The sequence below is a fragment of the Calonectris borealis genome, chromosome 5, assembly GCF_964195595.1.
Source record: "Calonectris borealis chromosome 5, bCalBor7.hap1.2, whole genome shotgun sequence".
NCBI lineage: Eukaryota > Metazoa > Chordata > Aves > Procellariiformes > Procellariidae > Calonectris > Calonectris borealis.
The window spans coordinates 7,706,025-7,727,375 of record NC_134316.1 but is presented as its reverse complement, the minus strand read 5'-3'; the positions used below and the strand labels follow the sequence as shown (position 1 = coordinate 7,727,375).

General features: G+C 46.8%; 1 protein-coding gene across 1 annotated transcript in view; it reads right to left on the bottom strand.

Annotated features, from left to right (window-relative positions):
* Positions 1–21,351, bottom strand: part of PRKCH (protein kinase C eta) — a 118,392-nt gene that overhangs the window by 31,504 nt on the left and 65,537 nt on the right. Inside the window, exon 10 of the mRNA XM_075150875.1 lies at positions 14,637–14,791. Within this exon, the coding sequence (XP_075006976.1) occupies positions 14,637–14,791 (155 nt within the window). The remainder of the gene's footprint in view (positions 1–14,636; positions 14,792–21,351) is intronic.

Sequence of the window (21,351 nt, the reverse complement as noted above, 5' to 3'; positions counted from 1 at the left end):
ACTCAACTGGCATCACCCCAGTCTGCAGTAGAGCACTTTGGACCATGGAGGAGGATACCCAGAGGTATTGTGTGTCTCTGGGACTACGTCTACCTGGCATGACTCGGCCTTCTGCGGCACCACACTAGAAGACTGCTTTCCAGCCCAAAGATTATAGTCCTTCTCCCAATAAACAAGCCAGCCCTTCCATGGGCATCTACAGACACATCCTTGCAACATGAAGAATCAGCACTCCTTTCCTTTCATCACCCAATCCGCAGAGTATCAACTCCAGGGAGCGGAACTGGGAAGTTTGTGTAAGGGAAGCATTTTAAGGACAGGAATGGGAATAATGACTAACTTCAGCGTGCAGGAAGCTCCAGCTAAGATGGAAATTTGGGGGTGTTACCCACGAGTAGCATGTGCCTTTCAGTTGGCTGATTCAGAGTCAATTCACATTGTGACTCTGTGTTCACCCGTCTTTCCAGGATCAGGACGCCTTGCTTACTGGAAGGCGTCTGTGACAACTGTTCTTAACTCACCCCTTTTCAGGCCAACACCACAGACTACATGACTCTTGGATTTTACTATTTCAACTGGGGAAGATCGGAAGCTGTCAGGTCCCTCTCACTTACACAGGCCTTGACTATATGCTCGAGTATAAATCCCTTGATTATAAATCCCTTTCTGCAGGAAGAAGACACCACAAATCCTCACTGAAATTTATTTCTAATCTAGGGAGACAAGAAACAACAAGCAAACCAGACAGGAATCTCTGCTGAGAGGTGTGATGACACCACACCAGATCAAAACTCGGAATTAAAGATTTTGTATCTAAACCTCCCATGTTCAAACAGGCCAGAATTGCACAACAATACACATTTTCAATCACAATACAAAAGTTAGTCAACTTGAAGGCAAGATGTTTTTCAAAAAATTCCTTGTCTGTGCTTGCTAAAGGTACACTCAGGTGACATCTAACGTACATTGGTTTTTAGCTCATGTCCTCATCAAAGCTTAGCACGCTCCACCTATAAGGCTATATTTTTATTTTGTGGCAGGAAAGTAGTTCTTAATGTTATTGACAATTCCAGTGGGTTCAGTCATCAAGTACTTCAAACTCACTACACAGTCAAGTGCTGCTAGTCTTAGACTGGACTGCTGTTTTCAGATACTCTCCCCATGAATAAATAATTGATTTAGGACTAATGGAAGACCATAGAGGCCCAGGGGAAGCAGAACAACTCTTTACTGCCCTGAGAAAAAGGAACAAAAAGTGAATTATTTTAATTTTAACATGCTGAAATGCATCACCCACAAAAGATACATTAAAGCTAATGAATTCCTGGAACTGTTCTAGATAGGCTATGCAGACAAGGAGCAAGAGATGACCTGTGTCCTCTCTGCACTTTGGGGACACCATACACGTGTGGTTTACCTGTCCCCCATTTCTGTTCTCAAGCAGACTTCACAGTGCTTTACTTTACAAATGGTTTGCAAACTTCTTCACGACTTTGCATGAGAAATGATTTCACAGTAGAGTTGTGAGAGCAGAGAACATTGCGTGGGTGATGGTGGTGAGGGTGCTGCAGCATACTTTGTGCTAGACTGTAACAGGAAAGCAACCACACCATGACGTAGCAGCCACTTTCACATCAAGATTACATCCATGTGCATTGGGAATCAACTTTTAAACACAGGGTTACTTTCACTTCCCACCCCACATTGTCCCTGTAGTGACTTGGGAAGCACCACAAGTGATACGAATGCAAACCCAGCTTGCTTCCTCTCCAGCCAATTCCTTAATTTTGTACTACTGGTTTTGAATCTCTGAGTTTCCATCACACATGCCTGTGTCTCCACAGCCCCCCTGCTACCTGGAACTCAACCCTTGGGCATGGTTCTCCGACCCCAGACCGAGCGCTTGCTGTCACTCCTGGCACCGCCAGCAATCTTTACCATGGCTGGAATGACTCAAAACAGAAAACGCCCAACAAGAAGACAACCCTTATCAACAGCCTTTCATTCCCCCACAGCAACCAAAGCATGCTCCCAGAGCGGCTCTGCCCAGACACGGCGCGGGTGCAGCTGACACCCAGTATGATGTTTGGATGCAGCAGGCTGTGCCCCAGAGCTAATCCAAGCTTCAGAGATCAGAAACGCTTTCCACTGCGCATCCCCAAGACGAGCCTGTACGGCAGATTTCTTCGCCAAGCACTTCTCCACCCCAGCTTTCTATCTTAAGGCGAAGCGCTCCACAGCCCGACAGCTCTGGTGCCCACACGGCACCTTCATACCACAGATGTCAGAGCTCCGGCACTGGTGACGCATTGCTCAAACACGCGGTGACTTGCTGCTAAACCAGCAGCCGAGCAAGCAGAGCTCCCCTTTGTCCTCGGTTGCCCCGGGCAGCTGGAGCTTTTTCTGGCACCCAACTAGCAACCCTGTGGCTTTTACCTCATGTGCAGAAACGAGACAGAACATGGATTCGGGCTTAGCTTCCTCCTGCACCTTTAGAGGAAAGAGTTTGCGTTTAGCACCAGCCAGCCGCTAAGGTGCCATCAGGGCTGCTTTTTAGAAGCTGAAGACAGCAAGGTCCCTCTTTCTGGTGATTAAGCCTTCTCCTCCAGCAGCACGGCCACATTGCTTTCCTACCTGAACCTGACCTTCCATGCCCTGTCCCATCTATGCTTTTCGGGGCAGCAGGGGTGCTGTGTGCCAGGTAGGCACGGTGCCCTGCAGGGAGATGCAGCGATGGAGGGGGAATCCAGCGCTTCCCCAGGTGCTACAACCAACCTCAGCAGCTCGAGGAAGGCCCTGCGTGTGGCACAGTGCAGGCTTTGCCCTCGGCAGAGGACAGCACTTCATGTTAGTCATGTCGCAAGCAGTTAGAATCATAGAATCATAGAATCATACAGGTTGGAAAAGACCTCTAAGATCATCGTGTCCAACCGTCAACCCAACACACCATGCCCACTAAACCATGTCCCTAAGGGCCTCAGTTACAGGAATCGAGAGATTTCCAGGGTTGCTCTGTCCAAGCTGCGTTGCGGTTCTCTGTGGTGCTACCACAGGACTCCAGCTGGCCCCTGTCCTCCCTATCGCACCCCTTGCTTTTTGCCAAACTCCAGCGCATTTGCTCGCATCAGCGGTCCCCTGCTCCACAGCACTGTCCCCTTACACAGGCTGAGCCGTTCCTAGGATCAAGTACCACTCAGATGAGCAAGACTGGAAAAATCCTCCCCCCCTCCGTGCGAGCCCTATATTGGCCTGTTGTTGGTATAAACCACAGATTACTTCATGACTTTCTGGCACCCACAACCTACATCACCAGCCAGCGAGTGGGACGGGTCATATACGCATGAGAGCGCCTGGGCGAAACCACAGAAGGGTTAACGCTACAGCGGGCTGAGAGAAAACGCAACCCGTACAGAGGGCTCTCAGAGGAGCCAGAGGCTGTGACTCACCGGGAGGGGCTGCACAAAAACAGGGCTTTCAGGGAGGCCCACAGGAATTTCTTTAGGAAGATTCTTCCCCAGAGACAGGCGAGGGAAGGCGCCTCACCTTTCCCATCACGGAGCGGATCCGGTGACTGCCCTGCCAGGAGGGGAATCGCTATTGTCCGGCTGATTGTTTCCAGTCTGGCTAAAAACGGGATGACAGGAGACTAATTGCTTCACTGGAGAAAAAAAAAAAAAACAAAACAGTCTGGAGTGACCGAATTATTTTGTAGACTGTTGTTGTTTGGGTTTGTTTCCATCCTGGCTTAACGAGCATTAATGATTTCAGTTGCAGGAGGATGGGGGGAGGAAAGCCATTAGGGTGAGAACATGATCCGCACAGGCATCTCTCGCCCGGCACACACTTCTGCCCCAGACAACCTCTGCAGCCCTGCTGGCAACAGGGCATTGCGTCTGTCCGTCCATCCATCCTTCCTCCGGCTTATTGGAATGAGGAAGATGGCAAAGGGAAACGTTAAGTTTTCCTTTTTAAACTGTCTGACTGGAAGTGCCAGCCTTCCCGCGGCTCAAATACTTCAGCGTGTTAGCTATGCTCGGCAGCGTCTCCAGAAAAACTGCTGTCCCTTCTCAGTGGCAGGGAAACAAAGGGAAAATGTCCCAAAAGAGCGGATGCTCCAGGAGAAAGCAGTCGAGCCCAAAGCCTGTAAAATAAAGTTTGTTTGTTTTGTTTGCAGAAGCCACACTGAATCTTCTGAGACTACTTCTGGTGTCCGGAGAGACAGAATGAAACCTAAAGCCAAGACACGTAATTAATGTTGAAATTTGTCCTTACATAACAGTGCCTGGGACGCAGCCACTCGCTTGGCCAACGCTGCGAACGGCCCTGCCAAGACAGGCCAAGGAAAAGCCTGCGAGCGAGCGAGCAATGCCTGTTACACCCAGTGGCTACATCCTTACATACTCAGTGTGGGCTTCAGGGAATTAGGGATCAGGAGCCTATAGGAATTATATGCTCACATCTGTAAGCCAACTCCATTGAGGGACAGCCATCTTGTAACTGGACGCATCTCCCAGGGAACAGGAGAACAGCTTGAACCACCCCAAACCACAGCAAGGTCTCAAGGAAGACACAAGCAGAGCAAAGACTTGGAAATATTAGGTGCTCCCCTGGAGAAGAGCTGGAGAATTTCAGCATGAGTCTGGTTGCAAGAAAGTGGAGAGAAAGTCGGGCAGGCTCTCGGTCAGTCGAACAATGACTTCAATTAACCTGTCCTAGACATGACAGAACATGGGAGATACCTGATACTCCATGCCACATTTAACTCATGCAGAGGTAACAGCGAGGCCTCCAGAAACCGTCATTTGACATCCCCTCCCTTTCACACATCCCTAGTCCAATGTCAGCTTACTGGTTCATGGCAATAGTTGGAATCTGCTTCCTTGCTTCCTGGCCAGCAGGGATCCAGAGATGCCACCAGGTGATGCTGGGAAGCAGCATCCAACAGCTCTGGCAGGAACTTCTCCTGACTGCCCTGCGGCTTGGGGAAAGCTGTCAGTCCTGAAGGACCCCAAAGGCAGCTATGACCGGAGATGATGAGGTGCAGTAAATAGGGGAGGCTGCAAGACAGTTTTCCATTAATTTTATCACACAAAATACCTGACTTTCCCCCTGGCGCTATCCCTGTCAGGGTAGTCACCAATTTGACTGAGCAAGGCAATTCTGCTAGATCAGAAGAGCGTAGGGGATGTGCAACACAGAGATTCTCCACTCATGAATCAGACTTCAGCCCACTTGAGCCGCAGACATCTTGTGGCTTTAGAAGTTCGAAAGCCGGTCTCACTTTGCTCTGACTCCTTTCCAAAACATCATGATTTCCAACAAGAAGCACAGGTTAGTATGGCCTTTCTGAAAGCAGACAGGAAAGTATGTTTCAAGTGGCTCAGTCACAGAGAAAAGATATCTATTTAACAGATATAATGCAATAAAGGCTTATTTGGGCATTTTCTCTTTGTGTAGGGACATGGAAAAAATGGTCCTTTCAGGTATGAGTTACATTAGTCCCATCTCAAACCTACCACCAGCAGACTGGCTGCCATCGATCGGCCATCACAACTTTGAAATTAACTCTGCAGTTCAAGGCGTGAGTCGGACTGGCTGAATCCTCGCTGGCTTGCTGCATCCCAAGCAGCACAAAGGAGAGCTGTAACCCTCCCGCAGGGCTTGGCCTTGGCCCCAAGGAGACCCCAGTGGGAGCAGGACTGGCAGGACCAGCGCTTGCTCCATGCTCCGTGCTGATGCAAGGGTAGAGCGGCCGGGCAGTGCCACGCTCTGACCTTCACAGTGGGTGGGCTGTCTCTTTGGGAGCGTGGCCAGCTGGCAAGAGTCAGAACAGCTCCCTGGCTTTCTCATTTATCAAGGCTGGGCAGAGAAGCAAGAAACAGGAGCCAGCTGCCAAGATTTTTGCTCACTTCTGTGCTCAACAGTGGCTGAAGGTAGAAATTCTGGCTGCTGTTTGGGCACCAGGTTTTGAACTAATGATACGAGAAGTACTGAAATGGGGAGCTCCAGCTAGAAAGAATGGTTTAAAAGAAGAGGGAAAATTTAAGAGAAGGCGCAGGCAATGGCAAAGGCTAAATTAAGTTGCTAAGATTGTGTCAAAATCCCCAAAAACATAGATAAGCACACAATTCCTCAACTTATGGTCAAGACATACTGACAAACAGAAATACAAAGCACTCTAATTCAGCTTTTCGGCACAAGTCAACAAGGACACGGGACCTTGCTACATTTTCATACTCAGGTAAATGTCAAAAGGAACGTAACTAGATCCAGAGAAGGGAGGAGAAAACCCGAAGCCCACACGCTAAATGTCACACACCAGCTCAGCCTCTAACACGGGTGCCACAGAGGCTGCATGCCGAAATGTGCTGCAGCCTTGCTACAACAGCACATGCAGGCTTACTTTAAAGCCCATAAAGAGTTTGAAGAGATCACTTCCTACCGCCCCTTCTACCACAGAGGTTTGCAAATGGAATAATTTCCCCCTGCTACCTTACACAGCTCACCCTGCTTTTCCCAACTTCCCCCCCGTCCCCTCCTCCAGTCCCCTTTCTTTTCCAACACAATAAACAAAAAAGCCATGATCCCCTTTGGCAAGGCACCATGACACTTCCCCGAAACGCCATAGATCAGAAATACTTCAGATGCAAACATTCACATCCTTATTGGATGGACTTTGCCACGGCAGTGTGCCTGGATCAGAGATTTAGCTAGTAAATAACCTCTCCTAGCTCCTGAGCAATAACCTCTTCTCTCCTGAGCTACTAGCTGGTAGGAAGTCTCCTGATTCAGGAGCACTTCTTTATTATGCTGCCGAGAGATTTGTGAAAGTGGCTCTAGATGTTAATAATAAATCGGGCTTGTGAAACTTTAATTGACTCAGAAGAAATCAGCTCAGAGTGTGGAGGATCTCTGTGGTTTTGAATATATCACACCTTGTACACAGTTGAGACTTGACGGCTTGCTCCCGTTTCCATTGTTGTCAGCTGGAATACCGCCACCTGCTTTAATAATCGGAATAATTATCGGGTAATACAATTCTGAAATTAAATTGTGCCTTTAGGCACAGCCTCATAAAAGGGGAGGATCTCGATCCTATTAACAGCAAAGGTGTTGTGACTCAGAGGCCAAATGATGAGTAACGCTTTCCCCTTGTTCCATGGGAATAGGCTTTGCAATCTGCATCCTGGCCCGCACCAGCAGCTAACTGCCAGCCTCAGCACCGGCTTGGCTGGTGCGCAGAGGGCAGAAGCAAAGCTGTGCCCGGCGTCCTGCCCAGGGTACCGCCGGCAGAAGATGGAATTTTCTCCCACAGAAATGTTGAATTGTAAAATAGACAACTATTACCACAGTGTTGCCATGTAATAGTTGAAATTTTCTACTGCCTTATTATTTTTAGTTTATTTCTGTATCATTACAGGCAGCTGATGACTCTGAACTAGAATCTAAAGACAAGGTATTACAACTGCACCACTGATACTAAAAGTTGCTGGATGACTTTACAAAATTCCTCTGTTTGCATAAAACCAGAGTACCTACATGTTCACTGGCATAAAGAACAAAATCTAAACATTGGAATTATTGACCAAGGAAACATCAGGCACTGATCTTGCTACAGCTAAAGTCAAATTCTCCCTGGGTAGCTATGGCAGTTGCTGCAGGCCAAGTATGTCAACAATACTGATCTTCTCATTGTCTCCCTTACATATATAGTAGCTTCACCCGCTGCAACACGTCATGTTGCAAGAAATCTTCTATTTCAGCAAGTCAGAAGGAGCAGATGCAACAGCAATTTGCTGGCATGATCTTTGCTTTAAAAAATTGTACAAAACATTTATTAAGGTTGACAGAGACCTCTTCCTTAGCTATATATATATCAGCCTCCCTAATGCTAACTCAGGGGTCGTATTCTCTGACATTAATATTGAAAGCTTCCTTGATTCGAGGTGGGTACAAAGATCAACAAAATGATTGGATTAATGCTGGGCAATTCTGGAGATCTCAGAGCAAAAGTTTTCAAAATTGGGTCCTTAAGATCATAGGCCTGAATGCCTGTTAAAAGTCAGATAAGCAGTTAATATTTAAGGACAGTTTTTAAAAATAAATTTTACACAACATCTTAAAATTTGTTTCAATTTTTATTTTTTCTCCTTCTCATGACCTTCATGCCTTTAAAAAAGAATGAAGAGGGCAGGAAAGGCAGAAAAATGGTCTTTTTGTAGAAAAGACGTTTCTTAGTTTCAGAAGTTCTAACCTAAATATTCCCAGGTGCTCTGGGACTTAAGGACTGAGTCTAATTCTGGGCTCCTTTCTTTAAGAACTTGGCTGTAATCGTTACAGGTAGCTACTTCTTAAATTGCATCTGCATGCTTTTTATTTGTGAAGTGCCTCCATAAGGATGCATTAGAGACAAAAAGAATGGCAGAATATAAGTCATGTCTAATCACTTATCCCTCCACGGATGAGCAGTACTGCTTATTTTTATCGCACCAGTACCAGAATTCCCAACTAACACCGAGCTCTCATTTCAAACATCCAGTAAATGAGAGTCCGTGCCTGTAAGAGGGTAGTACACAAGTTATTACATGCAAATGTAACAACTACACCAAAGGAGAAGAAGAGTGAAAGTACAAGGCACTTGCATTTAGGTAAAGGTTATCCAGCCTTGGGGCAGGTGGCTGAACTAGACAAACCCTTGAGGCCCCTTCGAGCTCTGGTTTTTAATGATTTATACAAACTCATTATGTGCAGGGTTTGCAGGTTTCAAATCAATCCCTTTAAATAACCATAAAGAAAAGTAGACACTAGCAGAGCCAATAACTTCTGTAGGCTATTCAGTAGTCCTTAGTCATGTGGAAAGTTGCATTAAAGTTCACAGACTATATACAGTGGAGTCAATGGGGCACAGAGATCTGATATGTGGATCTCAAAACAGGACTGCTCTTCGTAAGCATAACTGTAAATCAGGACTAAACTGCCCTGCACAGTGACTGATTAAACATGACATGGAAACGTGAGAGGCTGGTTTTTTTTTTTCTCTGCCCTTTCCATTTGATCAAGTGCAGAGAAACAACACTTTAAACACTGCATGCCAGAGGCTGTGAAAGACCCCAGCTTGCAAGCATGCAGCAACCACATTTGAGTGGAAACCAATGTGGAAGATGCACTGTCTAGAAGCACAAATCAGTCTACACGAGCTGTTGACTGTCAGATAAAATAGCCACAGACATTACTACACACCTGACCCTAAGAGACATTCCTTTATATTTTCTAAAGCTGAATGAAGCACTTCCAGAGACTCCAGCACGAAAATTTCTCTTCTGCACTAAGCAGTGGTTGTAGGGACAGTGTCGTGAATGAGGAGCAGACGGGGCTGTTGGTATGCTATTCTGTGCCAATTCGCAGCTTTTAGCCGATTTGCTTCACTTGTTCACCGTAAAATCAGCTTATATTTCATTCTTTCCGCTGTTCTCATAACATAGCACATCCTTCATTTTGTCCTGCTTACATATATCTACTCTTGTCTTCCGGGCCCCAATCCAGGAAAGCGCCGAGTCTAGGAGCTCTCCTGAATCGGAGGTCTCGAAGCGACAGGGACCAGATCCCACAGCTGAGATTATGGTGCTCCACAGAGTGGAGACTCACACCCATTTTGGCACCGGCTGAGCTGTTTCCCACCCTCTCCTCTCGGATGCAAACAATATGCCTCTACCTGCGTGCTGCCAAACCAGGGTGGGGAAGAGGGAGGCATCAAATACAGCAAAGACTACCTACAGATGCATCTACTGTAGCACATTCGAGCAAAAACTTTCAGAAAAGCTTAAAAACACCTCATTAAACAAAAGATTTATCTTTATTTGCTAAGAAAACAAAGCTACGCATAGCACCTAAGCAAACCACTGGTAATCCCTGGACAGCCCCCCCGCCAGCCAGCTTGCCTTGCAGGGCACTGCTCCTATCAGTCACAGATCCAGTTCAACTGCTAATTTACCTCCCTGAGGGAAGCCCCTTCACTTCAGGGGAAACAAGATCTGGCTCCAGATGTGAAAAAGGGCATCAGAAGAGAATAAACAAAATCACCAGTTGACAAAAAAAAAACAACCCAAAAAGCAACAGAGAGAGAACATGCGGCATCCCATATCTACAATGTCTTGATCCATGGAAAAAGCAAACAGCACACTAGTAAGAGTTCCTCTGTTAACAGTGGCTCTATGTAATTAGCAAAGGCATTCAGCTTCTGTTTTCAGCATGTAATTTTTAATTGATTTTTCTAAAAGAAAATTTAGTGTTGTTTCAGTTAATAAGAGTCTTTCCAGCAAAACTGGTCTGTGTAAAAGGCTTATGTAAACCTTCCTCCAAGTGTCACAGGCTTATTGTTCGAATTGGCAGGGAATTAACCTGTTGCAAAAAACTCATTCCTTTTAAAAGCCAACAGTCATGAGACACATGAGCTGCAGACCTGAGAGGTCTCCTACACTAAGGAAAGGTGATGATTTCAGAGACCTGGCCAGTATCCAGCAATCTTTCCAGATCCCAGAGAAGACGGAGCTTTTCCCTGTCAGAGAGAGCACCACACACATGAGGGACACCATGTAGATGATCCTGGCAAGCGGACCTACCCACTAGTAAAGCTGTACACCAACCCATGCAGAGGTTTGAGGGCAGCCCAGCCATTCTTACACTAATGCTAGATGGAAGGAAAAGTCCTGCTTTTAAAATAAACCCTTATAATCATTTACTATCTCTTTGCTTTTTAGAAGACTACGAGTGGACTAGTGCACTTGCTTTGAGTAAGCCACTGTGCAATCTAATACTGCTCAGATGTGCATGCTGATTTGTTTTGTTTCCCGCATGCACAAAAGCCAAAATATGCTTCCCCTACCCTGGGAACTGCTGAACTGGAAAGCGAAGGTCGGGAAGAGCTGCCTCAAGAAAAATAGCACATACAGTCTTTAGATAAAAATCACAAGCCAAACTACCTGCAACAGGGCACAGCATACTATTTTCCTTTAGAAGGAAGCTTAAAGAAAGCAGCAGTGCAAGAATACTGCCCTGTGAGCAAAGATTTTATCTACAATAGCTTTGATTATCGCCTAACCTTTTCCTGGCAACATACAGCAGGAGCTGATCCCAAATATGGCCTTGTGGGGTGCACAATATACTATGATTTGACATGTTGAAAAGCTTGCTTTCATGGCTGGATTCATTCTAGTCCTGCCTCCTGTATGATGGGATAAGGAACCACACTGTACTTGTTGACATTTTTTTCAGGAAGCAACTATAAATAAGCACTGCTGAGTTGAGAGCTAAACCTCAGCTTAGGGCAAGACAGAGATGTTTTCCTTGATAAGGCCAGAAAGCCATCTCTCCTTTGCAGTGTTGCAGATTTAAAAAAAAAAAAAAAATCTGTGAAACTGAAATCTTTCTTTTAATAAAACCCAAATACACACACGTATGTTTATGTGACTTCTATTCTAGCCAGAGCTTAGAAACAGAAAGCAGACTTTCCTCAAAGTGAGAAGCCAACTTACTGAAAATTTCAGTTGCGTCATGAAAACCACCCTATGAGAGCAGTAAGCCTGGTTTAGATGTTAAAAAGTCACATATGACCAAAATACACCATCTGCCTCAGGAACCCCATTCTCATGGACTCACAGTAGTGACTGCAGAAATACTGCACTGTGGCTGTTTCAAATTGCGTATGTGTGGCCGGAAAAGGAATCAACAAACACCTGATTTTAGCTGTTACCAGCATTGTCACCCCAGGCCAAAGTAACACATTTCAGCTACTTCTCGATGAACTTTCAGTGCTGGCTCTCAAGCCTCTCCGGCATTTCAAAGGAGAGAAGACCCAGCTTTTGGCAGCACTTATGGCAAAAGCAACTTGACTTACCAGGAGAACGCTCATTGTGTTGGTAAATGCAGACTCTCTCCTGAACTGCTTAATCTTGAAGGGGGCAAGGAAAAAATACAGTATTATTATGCTTAAGTTTAGCCCAGAAGAAAAACAAATGACCCAGGGTATTCTAGGCCAGCAACGCTCTTACTCCATTGACCCTGGGAATCCAGAAAGAAGAGGCACATTGAACAGCTTGTGGCAAAACACTTTGTGGTCAGGGTTTTCCTGGTGTCTCTCCTCCCTGCTCTCAGCTTCCTAAGCAAGACCCACATTCTGATCATAAAATCTCCAAACTCTCTTACAGAAGTGCAGTGATTCCCTTCTGACTACCTCCTTCCACGCTGCAGACTCCCTCCTGGAGCCCGGTGTTTGTGACCTGACAGAAGCAATCTCAGCTCAGTACAGCCGCAGCCAGCAGCTTTCTCCTCTTACATCGTCCAGAATGGAGTCACCCCGACTAATTTTAAAAAAATAAGTCATCCCCCTGCAAATCTGCCCGGTGCAGCTGAAGCTACCTGACTCCACGGCTCAACCAGTTTCTCAACAAGATCAAAGCCCGTGCAGTTGTTCAAGGAGCTTTTCAATTACTCCTCCAGTTTCTATCATGACTTACAGCAGCACTTGAAGAGTGCCAAAACCCAGAGGGTTCGATTACTCCTGCCCTGTGACAGGCAGCAGGCCCGGGGGGGGGGGGACAGGACAAGCTGTAAGCACAGCGGCATTACATTATGCACAGACACAATTTTGCTGCTGAATGATTGACAATAACTACTGGATGTCACTATTTTAAGGATAATGTCATTTGCGTAATTGGCAGCGGCTGGCATTATTCACAAGGGAAGAATTAGACTGAAATCCAGTTGTAGAGTAAGTAGATTTGCTATTCTATGCAGGCAATCACAGTGCTTTAGAAGCTCGATACATATGGTATATATCACTAGTAATTTTCATACTCTCAGGACCTGGAGAATATTAAAATCACACTCCTTCTCTATTTCACTGTACCACATATATCATATGATTTCATACTTAAAAATAATTTAATATTCTCTGTCCTCACCTGACCATCTGTTTCTTACTGGAGCTCAAGCTGGGAAGAGAAAGAGAAGCTGCTTTTACTTGATTTTATCCTACCATCTCACCATCAGATAGGAGAGTTTTCCCCGCACAGCCCCCGGCCCTTTGGCCACTTTAGCCCTCAGCTATTCTGGTTTTAGTGTGTTCAACCCAGGGTTTATCTGATGCAGGAGGACGCACTACTAAACACAGGACTGCATCGTCTGGGTTAAACAATGCGAAGCCCCAAACCAGATGGCATTTGGCCCAACCCACAGTCTGAAATGGTACTAACAGAGCCTGACTGGGATTGGAACTGGTCCCATCCTGGACCCACTTGTGGGTCCCAGCTGTAGAACCATAACCAAGCAGCAAAAAGAGAAAGCTGACATTATTCTTTGCAGTGCTGGACTGAGCAAGGCTAGAGCAGACCATTCCCAAACATGCATGCTTTGCGGCTGGAGCCCAGGTAACGGTATCCAAGGAAAACAACTGACTGTTCCTCCTTTCCAGTGCTCTGGGCAAGAGGATGCCAGAGATGTTCTGCAAAGCATGTCAGAAAGAAACCTTTCTCTAAAACCAGACTGTCTCAATGCTGACATCTCCCTGTTCTAGCTGTCCTCTTCCATCCCAGAAGAGGTCTTGCTCTGCCCCTGGCTTACACGGGAGGGTGCTGGTTGAATGGCCGTCTTGGTCAAGGAGGCCTCTGCAAAGCAGACTGGCTACCTGATCCATGGCTGGTCCATGCCTTGATGCTTGAGCCGACAGTGGAGCACTTTGGCAGTATAGAAGGGAACAAATATAACCAAACTGTCCCCTGAGTACAGAGGAACGACAAGAAAAAGAGCGCTGTGTATGGGAAACGGCTTCCTGAGAACAGCCTTCAGACCTGGGAGCGGAGGCTGATGCTGGGAGGCAATGATGCTCCAATCCTGTTGCAAACACAAAGATGCCAGACATGGACAGGAAGGAAAAACTCCTGCTGTAGGATCATGGCAGGAATGAAAAGACTTTTAGCAGCTGGGCTGAGAGGTACTGGATAGGTACGTCAAATAGATAGGGTTTAAACACAGGCCCGTAGCTAACACAGGGAAACAAAGAGGCTTGGGTGTAACCAGCACATATTAGCCTTTAAATGACAAGGCACACAGCGGCAAAAGCAACAGCATTTACCTCCCAGAAAATCTAGGAAGGTTTCACTTAATGCCTCTCCCTTTATCATCAGTTTGACATGTGCTCTATGGCAGCAGGACAGGCCCAGAGCAGCTCGGCAGAGGCTTCTGTCGGTCAGCAGCTAACACCCAGCCGCCATGCAGGCACCCGCGGTGCAGACAAGGGGCAGTTCTGGGGCTGATACAAACCAGCTACGTCTGCAGAGCAATGTGAATCGACACCAACGCAAAATCTAGCCCCTGTGCCTCGGAAGGAAAACCTGTTTTTCTACGTGCTCCCACACACGTCATAGGAGGACCCTCCCTGTAGTCAATACTGCAGCCAGAAATTTCACTCCTTCCTGGAAGCTGGTGCACCTTGGACAACGTGCAGGGGGAAAGTGGAGGTACTGTTATCCCAGCTGACGACTTGTTCCTGGTGGGCAGCAAGTGACAGTTATTTATTCAAGCAGAAAACTCAAGCTATAGATCTCAGACAAAGCGAATGAATGAATGAATGCAGAGCTCACCGATAAATGATGCCTCTTTCATGGAGAAACATAAGGGCTGAAATAATTTCTGCAGCATAGAACCGGGCCCGATCTTCATCGAAGCGACGCGACTTCTGAATATGGAACATCAAGTCCCCGCCATTTACGAACTCCATCACAAAGAACAGGCGATCCTTCACACACGCAAACACAACAGATATGAACAGCATTAATCATATCCTCTGTCAGGCTTAGAAAATTCTAAGTAAACGTATTACCTCCCAAACAAAAACAGATTAAGCACCCATGAGACTTTGGGGTGGTAAAAACAAACCCTGACTTTTTCAGGAAAGATTAAGTCAACAGCAGGAAGATCTGTTAGTACCTCCTTGCCCTGCACTCCCCCCAAAAATTCTGCCCCCAGTAACGAAATGAATTCCTGTTCACATGTGGATTAGGCATATCAGTAGGTGTGCGCTCATCACTAACCGTCTCTTGGAGAGTTTCCTAAACTGTCCTTAGCCTGAACCCAGCAGAGGATGATACCCCTCCAACAGCACTCTCTGAGCTGAGCGGGCACAAGAGAAATCTGTGAAGAGCCACTTGCTCCCTACTAAACACCTCAGCTCCCTGGGGAAAGACGCTCCATAACACAACGTGCATAACCAGACTGCTCACAGACTCCAGCTTCGCCACGACAGCACAAGGGCTCAGGAACAGCAATGACGACGTCGTCTCGAGGGTATCCCGACGCTATTTCTGGGGAAGGTGCGTTGTTTTCCAGAATGGGATTTCCTGCCATACACTTGCATGGCAGCTGCCTTTTGGGCCCTCAGATTTCAACTTTCCTCTGATTAACCTGCAGAGACCTCTGGGTGATGAAGGAACTAATAAGGATGAAGTATAAACCAAAGTTTCTGCTGGGCAGAAAAGCAACTGTTTAATAAAGTTCAGCTCATTAACCACAGCTGCTGGTCTCTGAGGTTTCTTTTTTGGCTTTGTTCTGGTTTTTGCAAAAGTCTACAGATAGGGAGGCACTTGCTTAAGCTGCATGCTCAACAGTCTGGGTATGGGTTTAATGCGTGCGAAAGGGGCGCTCGCTTAATTGTGAGAGGAAGGAGACACAGTGATTTGTCACAAAACTAAACCCTAGAATTGTTGCAGTCTGGTTCAAAAATTTCCCCTAGTAATGGTTTCAGGACATTCAGTATTGATTGTTTCAGTTTTACTCAGAATATCAGGAACAAGCGGACTGGAAAAGAGGCATACAATTCAGCTGAGACCAGTCAGCCTTTTAATGGTACTATTTGCCCTTCTTTCCCCACAAGCCCCTTCCCAGGTCTGATGTTAATCATCTACAAGCTAGTTTTAAACCCTCTCTAAGTTTAAGAGGATAAGCATTTGTTATGCTCCGCTTTCTGGCACCCAGCCAGCTTGAAATGACTACTGGTATTAACATCTTGAGATGCACGCAGCAGAACAGCAACCAGGAATCCTTTCATTCCTCTCTGGACATGAGCAGGAAAGCAAACTGCTCGTGACAGATGAGGAGAGCTTGCTTCTCATCACCATCCTGGGCTCTGCTCAACAGCTCCTTCTGGGCTCCTTCCAGAAGCTGATAGATGTGTTCCCAGCAATCTCACAACACTACTGTGTGTAGCACCAAGGCTACGTGTTAAGTGCTATCTCCAGTCCGTACAAACAACAATACTTCATTGTTTCACTCTGCCTTTATTATAGAGCTGCTGAAAGACACCCAAGCTGGCTCATCTAGGCAGCAGTCTAAGCCAGAGCAGCACAAGCTGTGCAAACCCACCAGTGACCTTGGCTCTTGAGCCCACATCAGATCTCTAATACCACATCTTTGCTGCAGGTGGTTAAACCCAGTCTGGCTATGCCGTGCCTACCTGTTCAGCAACCCTTCCTCCAGCTGCAGCACAGATATCGCCTCTGCCTTGCCAGTCGGGCCAGCTTTTACATCTCCTTGTTATTCTTTCCTACCTCCTTCCTCGCTGATCTCGCCACATGCCACGTGCTTATCTAGCCCAGCTCGTCCAGGCATCTCTTCAAGCCCGCACTTAAAAAAGAAATCCCTCTTGCCAAGTCTCCAACAGGAGGTAATTTAATTTACCAACCTGATGAGGGATGTATGTGTATTTATATAAGTAATATATATGCTTGTATAAACATGCATACAGTTAGGTGAACAGGCATATATTTTCTACTCTTTCCTTAAAGGTGAGCTTCAGGGAAACAAAGTTAACTCTTCCTATCTTAAAAAATACACATCCTGCTTCTCCAGTGCTGGCAAAACTCCACGGCCCATCTCAGACTTCTGGATGTACTCATCTGTACCACGATGCTTACAGGAAGATACTACTTATTCTTTCTCAAATGTTCAGGTGAGCACAGAAACAACCAGTTTTAAAATTCACATCACTGCTGACATGGAATTAGCAGCTTTTTGTTACAAACAGCTCTTGCTTCAGACTAACTGCAAACCTTAGCAAATATCATTGCATGCGTTACATGGTGCTCACGAGTGTAACAGCTAATGGCTCACCTCCACCCATGGTCTCATTTCACAGGTCAAGCATAAATATGGATTATTTACTTACTGCAGCTCTCCCATTTAGGCCTAACAGAACTTTGGACTGACCACTTTTTTTTTTTTTTTTTTTTTATTTAAAAGAGGTCCAGCTAATTGTCTGCCCAGTTTTCTAACACTTAGAAATCCCATAGGGTTGCTGAAGAAAAGAGCAGGATGGGTATTACAACTTCTTTATAATACGGCGTTTGTGCATTGGCCTGCTACATACCTGGCAACAATTATTAGAAAGATCAGCACTAATGACCACCCTTTGGGGACCAGCATCTAAGAGTCAAGCAAGGTCTTCCATTTTTACTCTTAAGCAAGGCCATCAGCTTGCCAAACTACAAAGACCAAACACTCTCCCAGGAATCATTGAGAAATAAAATAAACAGTGGTATTTTATGAAAAAAGGCAGTTTGCAGCAGGAAGACTAAGAGTGAATAAATAGCTTAAAAAGGGGCCAGAAAAAGGAAATCTTAAAACAGCAGATAGTTTAGATATTTGCGAATTTGACCTGTCTTAGAGTTATGTGTCTCCTTTCTTGGGGACTACCAGCGGGAATTAGGAGAAGTTGAAAGCTGGAGTGTTTTTTGACAGGGCTTAATGCTGAAATCCTCGCATTTCTATTTTTCTGTTTTGCATTGCTCAGAAGTCTTCCCTGAACTGCTATCTCTGTTTGACGTCAGCAAAAGTAAGAAAAGAGCATTTGAGTCAACAGGAAACAGTGGCACGAAAGCCTTTGCAGCAGCGGCAGCCACATGAGGAAATCACGTTGCACCATTTCTGGACTGGGATCGAGATGAATAAAGCTGCAAAGCAATTGTTACTGTAAATGAAAGAAACACTTGGAGGAAACAAATAAAGTCTGTGGGATCAAGCGGGCTCATTTCAAGGCTGGCCTACATCTAAAGATTAGCCCTGCCCATTTCAAGTGCAAGAGAGGGTTTTTTTTATTTGTTTAAATTTCAATTTGCCATCTGTACTTGTTCGCCTACTAGCAGGGCAAGGGCTGCTGGAAGCACATACTATGTCCTAAGGACAGTGTTTGACAGCAGTTACATATACCCGCTTTATTTGTTTGTTGTCTTAGCAGGGTGTTGGTGGGGCTTGAAGAGAGTCCCTGACTGCAAAAGCCACGGGGTGGGACAGTCCACATACTGGTTACTGCCCCTTGCAAACACAAGCACCTACTGAAATCGAACTCAAACAACACTTTAGCCCTTGGTCCTCACCAGCTCTACTAGAAAGCTGTTTTGAACCCTCATACCTTCCCTTTTCATCATTGGGGGGGGGAGGGGGAGTGGGGAGATGGAAATCCAGATTTTATTAAAAGAGCATCCTTTTCCTTTCTATGCCCAAAAAAGGCCAGTGTGATGGCTAACTTCCACCACCTCCCAGTTAAGAGTCATAGCTGACGTCCATGTACAACCCACACAAGACCAAAGACCTCTGAAGACAGCTAGGGTGAGAGGCTTATCTCCGATCACAGGCTTTCACGCTACGTAATCAGACAGGGCAGCACCACTGCCCCGGTTCAGGCAGCGTAGAGGGAGGAGATGGGGAAAGACAAGTGTTTCCTACGTGCAGACATGGAAGAAGATAATAGCAAAGCGGCATCCTCTATCTGCTGCCCTACAAGAGCTGCTGTGCCAAGGGCAGTGTGGAGGCCAGAGGGGACTTCTCTCAAGAGAGTCATCGGTGGAGCTTCAGGAGACCCACTGGAAAACACCAACGGGGCCTCTTCAGCCTCTGGAGCCACCAGGAATAGGCTTGGACAAGCTCTGCACATCCCCGTTGCAGCAGAGCCCTCCCAACTGCTGCTTCTGCCCATGCTGATTCCTCTTCAGGACAAGGGGCTGAGCCGCCCCACCAAGGACACATCCCAGCAGTAATTTCACCCAAGACTCCTCTTTAGCTGACAGCTGCCATATAAGACAGCATCTGGAGGATATGGAGACCTGGTTAAATGCCATTTAGATCAATGGTCCAATTTCCATCCCCCACCCCCCCCCACCCCCCAAAAAAAAAAAAATAATCAGCCTGGCTCAGGAATTCGCTAAGTTTGCATTTCATCTTTTTGGAAATAATTTATGCACACAACTCCTCAGAAAATCAGCTTTGGGCTCAATCCGAGTTCATTGAAGCCAAAGGGTTTCCCCAAGAAAACAGTCATTTTTCACTGTTTTGGCAGTTTATGCTTTGCAGAGCAGAAGGCAGGCTTTCAAAATTATCTCCATACAGAGACAGCTGTGTCACTGCTTCCCAGCAAAAATTTATTGTTTCCAAAAAGAGTAGCAGGGCTCAGGGAGCTTGCAAGCAAATTATTACAAGATAATTACACGAGCTGGCAGGCTCCCTCAGCGCTCCCAATGTTCCTGTTCTCCCTTCGTGGCCCACAACCCCCACACAAAGCAATCTGCCTCAGGTCTTGCTGGGAGCAAATAAACCGTGCTGTCTCAGTACCGGGCTTCGGAAAGCCACATGTCCAACTCCCCCGGCAGTGCGAGTGGCCATCCGTATCTGGGTCAAGTCATGCCAAAGCACAGGAGCCGGAGAAGGAATAATAAAAGAGGTTTGTTTCTCAGCATTTGTCTTCATAGGAGTAACACAACCATGAACCACGCTCAGACGCTGCCCTGCGCGAAATGCCTCCCCTCCGTAGCCGGCCCTTTGACAAGGCAGCGCCGCATCCTCGCGAGCTGCCTGCGGCTCCCAGGTAAGAGGTTTCCAGGAGGGCAGGCTGTTCAGGGGGGCTATACGTGGCAGTGTTTCAAAACCAGAGAGGATCGCAGGTGTCATCAGAACGGGCTCACCAAGAGGGAATTGCCAAGACAACCTTTGCACACACACACGTGTGCACAAGAGCTGAAGCAGATGTAATGAGCTCAGCCCCAAATTTCCGGAGTGTCAAAGCCGCACTCGCCTGACTGCGATGGAGCAAGACGACGACTTATGCTAGGTGAAGATTTGGTCCTTTGATTTCAAATCAAAATAACTACATTAAGCAGAGGAGAAGAAATACTCCGCACTATGCTTGCTCAGCCAGAATTATTTGCGCACATTAGTGATGCTTCTTAAACACGGCCGCAGCCACCATGGCACCTGCCGCCACGGCCCAAGACTCCCAGACGAACAAGGCGGCGGCAGAAAGGCGGCAGGTTTTACAGCCATCTGCTAGCTGATTTTTGGTGCTCCGTTAGCTGTTTTACCTCTCTGCTTCAGTGACTGCAGAAGTACACGCCAGCCTCAGGAACCTCTTCTGCCTAGGAGAAATCAAGCCACGGCAAGGGAGCGTGCCACAGATGGCACATGCAGCCCTGGGGCTATCAAGACGGGGAAGATGACTGTGCACCGCGCCGCATCCGAAAGGCTGAGAAAGGGAAGGTTGGTTTCTTCCGCTGGTTTTGGGGTGTTTTTTAGCCAGAAGGAGGTGCAGTGAAAATTCAGCAAACTCAGAAAGGAGGCAAGGCGCATGCGGCATCTCCTCCAGTCTGGGCAGCTGGTGAGCGCGAGTCTGAGAAGCACAGGTTCCTTCCCCGCACCGGCCTCATTTTTAGCTCCTTTAACAAAGAGCCGCTGGCGTCATTGTCACAGCTACGGGAACCGGGCAGTTATCACCAGTTATCACTTAAAACCGCGCTCTGTTATCTGATGCTGCTGATAGTGGGCACAACGCAGGCTTTCCTATGCCGTGGCAGCGAGGCACATAAACATCGCCTAGAGAATAACAAATTGGCTCTTGCCATTTGCATAAATAAACTCTGCGGGGTCCCTCGGGGTAAAGGCTGCCTCCCGCGCGCATGTGCGCACAGCACGGTATTAACGCTGAGCTCATTCCAGAAGACCTGAACAACGGCAACCACAACCCAGGGCAAGCTGATGGGAGTTGCGGGTTCCCACCTGCCCCGGGGCGGGGGGGGGGGGGGGGAATCACAAATCTAACTACAGCCTCCAAATTTCTGCCCCTGTTTTTTTAACCGCACGGCTGAAATTTCAAGCTCACACGCTGGAGAGTTTTTGTAATACACAAATTCAGTCATTTCTCTGGAACAATGCATCCTTTGGGATACGCAAGTGAACCATACACGCATCCTTCCTCGGCATCCCTTCCCCTCAAGACAGTCTAATTCACAGCAGGATTACATGATTAGCTCATCTTTT